At 41.2% G+C, this 4,563-nt stretch overlaps 1 protein-coding gene across 1 annotated transcript; it reads right to left on the bottom strand.

Annotated features, from left to right (window-relative positions):
* Positions 3,484–4,173, bottom strand: LOC109847996 (uncharacterized protein Mb2253c-like). Its single transcript, XM_020417247.1, has one exon. It carries the CDS (start codon positions 4,171–4,173, stop codon positions 3,484–3,486), a length of 690 nt encoding a protein of 229 aa, XP_020272836.1.

The raw sequence follows: 4,563 nt of genomic DNA, 5'->3' as shown, positions 1-4,563 counted from the left end.
TGGGAGGGGACTGTCATTCAATCTTAATGAGCCACCATTGACGTCGTCGATGCTGTTTTAATTTGGTTTTCTTTTTCCTTTTTCCCCCTTCTTAGAACTTAGTGTGACTGTATATAGTTAATTTTGTTGTCTTTTACTTTGGCTTTTTTGGTTTCTAGTTTAGGAATGAAGGGGGAAGTGGAGTTCAGATTTTAGAGTAAAAACTTTGGTGCTGGCGTAGCTATTTTGGTGATGAATTAAAAGCTCGGCTTCTTTTAGAAATTGATCTCTTTACCGAATATATGTGAAGGTATTACAGGTTGGTTTCTTAATGTTACGATTCGGTTGTTAATGTTACGGATTGGTTGTTAAGGTTATGAGTGGGTTGTTAAGGTTACGTATCGGTTGTTAAGGTTACGAGTTGGTTGTGAACCTCGGTAACCTCCGTAACCTTAACAACCGACACGTAACCTTAACAACCAACGCGTACCCTTCACAACATGTAACCTTAATAACCGAGCCTAAACATTAACAACAGACCCCTAACCTTAACAACCAACCCGTAACACCTTCACAACCGACGCGTATCCTTCACAACTAACTCGGATTATAACATATATACTTCCTGTATAAACAAAATCCGAGAATTTTATGGGTCCAGAAAAAGTTCTACAAGGACTCGTCTCTCAGAAATAGAGGAATATTTAGCCTATGAACGAGCAGCAACCGCAATAGAGAGAGTATAAGAGGGGGTATTGACCATCGAGAAGCAATGCGAGGAGGAGGCGGCTGAGGAGATTTCTAAAAAGGCACCAGCCACCGAACCATCGAGAAGCAATGCGAGGAGGAGGCGGCTGAGGAGATTTCTAAAAAGGCACCAGCCACCGAAGCTGGCGAAGAGGATGCAGCTAAAGAAGATCATGTAGAGGAACCAGCCCTTGGGCCTCATACCCTAAGGTCATCAAGGAAGAAGGCTCTCACTGCTGAGAAGGAGGGCAAGTATGAAAAGAGAATTCATAAAAGAAGGCCTGTTGTTGCCAGAAATTCCAAGAGGATGTTGAGAAGGGGGACACGATGAAGTCCGTACTTGTCGCGCTCCCGGAGGATAAAGAGGATGTCATGCTTCAATCCACTCCTTCTGTTCCTATGGATGTGGAAGCTAAACAAGGGTCGACTGTCAGGGGTTTGACACTTGTTCACACGAAAAAAGATCCGCCAGAAGAATTTCCTTCTAAAATTGTTCCTTGAATCTATGGGTATGGTCTATCTGATTGCTCCTCCTCCAAGTTCAAAAACCTTGAGAAAACTCATCGAACAGTTAGAGAGCTGGATGCAAATAACAATCGATGTCGTCAACCTCAGAGAAGTTGATTTTAGGGTTTTTGAGCTCTATCTGATTAGTTGCCAGAACAAGATCAAAAGCCAAGGTAACGTATTGTGGACCGAAAATTGCAGGGAGTGCATTATCCTCCTAGAAGCAGAACTGAGGTTCCTTGTAGATTTATAGCGCACCGATCTGAGACCCGAGGTAGACTAAGATTTTTCTGCCGCCCAAGCCTGGAGGGTACAACATCAAGAGGCTCTTCACAAGAGCTTTTCTAAAAAGGAGGTATGCATGGCAATCTTACAGAAGCAGCATACTCAGATACAAACTGATATGAGTAGTCTCTCTATAGGTGTTCGGGACGCTAAGGCTTGTCCAAAAGAAGGCCCAGTTGGTTTTGGATGTGGAAGTTATAAAAGGGCTAGCTCTTCTAACTGACGAGGTTGTTAAGGACTTCTGTAGCGAACTCCAAGCTACTGAGGAAATTCAAAGAGAGACTGCAGCTGTAGTGCCTGTTGAGGAAGAACTTAGGAGGAAGATTGCCGAAGAAGTCCGAACAGGTCATGAGCAAAAGTTGTCTGCACTTAGATCCAAACTCAAGTTTCTGAAATTAATGAGTCGTGACACTTGAGTTTTAAATTGATTTTGGGAATACTTTTGTATCATTTTCATTTCAATTATCATCACTTTGTATCAAGTTAACAATATTGAATGAAAATGATATCATTTTATTTTTCATCGTCTCTCTTGTTGAATTTCAATTTAGGACAACGAAAGATATTACAAATGTCATAGGTGTAGTGTTAACTTAACATAAGTTCGAAATTCTCTTTATTATTACTTAGAATAATTCCAAAAATTTTTAATCGTCAGAGATATAATGTTAACTTGACAATATACATGCTGAGGAAAATAGGCAGGTTGGTTTTCCCTCCATTTACATAATTTTTTGGATAAGCAACCCCCAGTCAGATTTCACTGGGGATTAAGAGAAAGAGGGTTTTATGGCCTACGGGAAATATCTCTTAAGAAACTTTCCGTTAATTGGCATCATGAGCATGTCATCTTTTTGATCGATGAGACGATAAGCTTCATTCGAATAGACCGATTCTATTACGAAGGGTCCTTCTCACTTGGGGTTGAACTTTCCTTTGGTCTTGTGTGTCATTACCATGGGTCGTCTGACGGCTAATAAAAATTTGCCTTTCTTGAACATTTATTTTTTAACCTTTTTGTTGTTAACTTTAGAAATCCGGGCTTGATATAACTCAATTTGTTGCTAAGCTTGGAGTCGCTTGTCCTCTAAGGCTTCAAGTTCCTAAAGGCGCAGTCGGTGTTTCTCATCCTCTATCGTTCTAGTCGTGATAGTGACTCTCAGGGATGTGATATGAATTTTTAATGGTAACACAGCTTCGCAGCCATATACCAAAGAGAATGGAGTAGCTTTTATAGGGGTTATCACCATCGTGTAGTAGGCCCACAGACATTCGCCAAGTCTTTTGTCCCAATTGCGTTGGCTCTTAGAAACGAACTTTCGGAGAAGCTTCACAATAGTCTTGTTAAGAGCTTTTGCAAGGCCATTAGCTGGCGGATAATATGTTGTAGATGCGACACTTTGGATTCTAAACTTGTCACATAATCTCTAAAATTCATAGCTGACAAATTGTGTTCCGTTATCGTGGACTATTCGTCTCGGGACTCCAAAACGGTAGATAACGTGATGTTTGATGAATTTGATCATATTCGAAGTCTTGACTTCTTTCAACGGGATTGCTTTCACCCATTTGGAGAAGTAATCGATTACAACCAAGATGAATAGAATGTAGGTTCCCTGGTGCCTGATGAATAAAGTCACCGTAGATTTGGCATGCGTGACAACGTCTAGCATAGTAAACTGCGTCTATAAACATCTTTGGCCAATAATAACCATTTCATCGGAGGCGGTCTCTCAACTTAGTCCCGGGTTGATGAGCTCTACAGATCCCATCATGAGCTTCCTTGAGAGCTTCTTTAGCTTCTTTCCTAGAAAGGCACCAAAGTAAAACTCCATCATGTGATTTATAGTATAGAGTTTGAGACGCCACATTGTAATAGAATCGGAGGGTCTTCCGTTTGATAACGACTGCTTTCTTGGGATTATCGGGCAAAATCATGTATAAGACATAGTCGATATACGGGAATCACCAATCTCTAGGTTCAAACTCCATTGATGTTGTGCAGACTTCTCCAATCATCGTCTTGTCAGATTGTTTGTCTAAGGAAATCTTGGGGTAATACAACTCGCGTCCTGAGACATGGATTGTTGTTTCAGCTCCTGGTGACAATGCTAATGAAGTTTCTAGTGAGGCCAATGTGTCTGCATAAGCATTCTGAGCTCGTGGAATATATCCAATAAAGAAACCTTTGAACTTCCGAGCTTGTTCTAGCACTACGAAGTAGTATGGGAGTAAGTCCTCATTGCGCACATTATATTCTCCCCGGACTTGATTTACGATGCGTTGAGAGTCATTGTATGCTTCGAGATGTTGAATATTAAGTTCTTCGGTGAATTTCATCCCTAACAGTAAAGTGTTATACTTAGCTACATCGTTGGTGCAGGGTTCGATCAGGGAAAATCCTCTTGGAATCACGTGACTGTTTGGGGAAATAAATATTACACCTACTCCGGTAGTGATTACTCCATGAGGGTTTGCTCTCGATGCACCATCAAAGAATAGTTTCCACACTTGCATAACTTCTTGGGCTAAGCAAGCTTCGTCAACTTCATCAGGTAAGTCTTCATACAACTTAGATGATCCTGGTACCGGATGATCGGCTAGGAAATCTGTCATAGCTTGACCTTTAACAGCCTTCTGGGGCATGAATTGCATGTCATACTATGACAAGAGGATTGCTCATTTCGCTAGTCAACAATTCAGGGAGGATGGTTTCGTCATGAGCACTCTCAACGGATTTACCTTAGAAATGACATGAATTATTTGTCCTACTAGGTAATATCACATCTTTTGGATAGCGAATACCAAGATAAGACATTCTTTTTCTACTGGATTGTACCGGTGTTCGACTCTCATCATGGTCCTACTTAGGTAGTAGATTGCTTGCTCCTGTCCTTGGTCATTGTTCTTTGCTAATAAAGCTCTCAGAGAATGATTTATGGCTCTCACATATAGCAGGAACGGTTTTTCCGATATTGGGGCCTCAAGAACGGGAGGTTGAGTGATGCATCTCTTAATCTCCTCAAATGCCTTCTGGCAGTCTCC

This window comes from Asparagus officinalis, chromosome 7 (assembly GCF_001876935.1).
Source record: "Asparagus officinalis chromosome 7, Aspof.V1, whole genome shotgun sequence".
NCBI classification, from domain to species: domain Eukaryota; kingdom Viridiplantae; phylum Streptophyta; class Magnoliopsida; order Asparagales; family Asparagaceae; genus Asparagus; species Asparagus officinalis.
The sequence above is the reverse complement of the archived record's forward strand: the minus strand, read 5'-3'. Positions and strand labels throughout refer to the sequence as shown.

Excerpts from the sequence above, each read along its gene's own strand:
- LOC109847996 (XM_020417247.1), bottom strand. The coding sequence starts at position 4,173 with ATGCAATTCATGCCCCAGAAGGCTGTTAAAGGTCAAGCTATGACAGAT.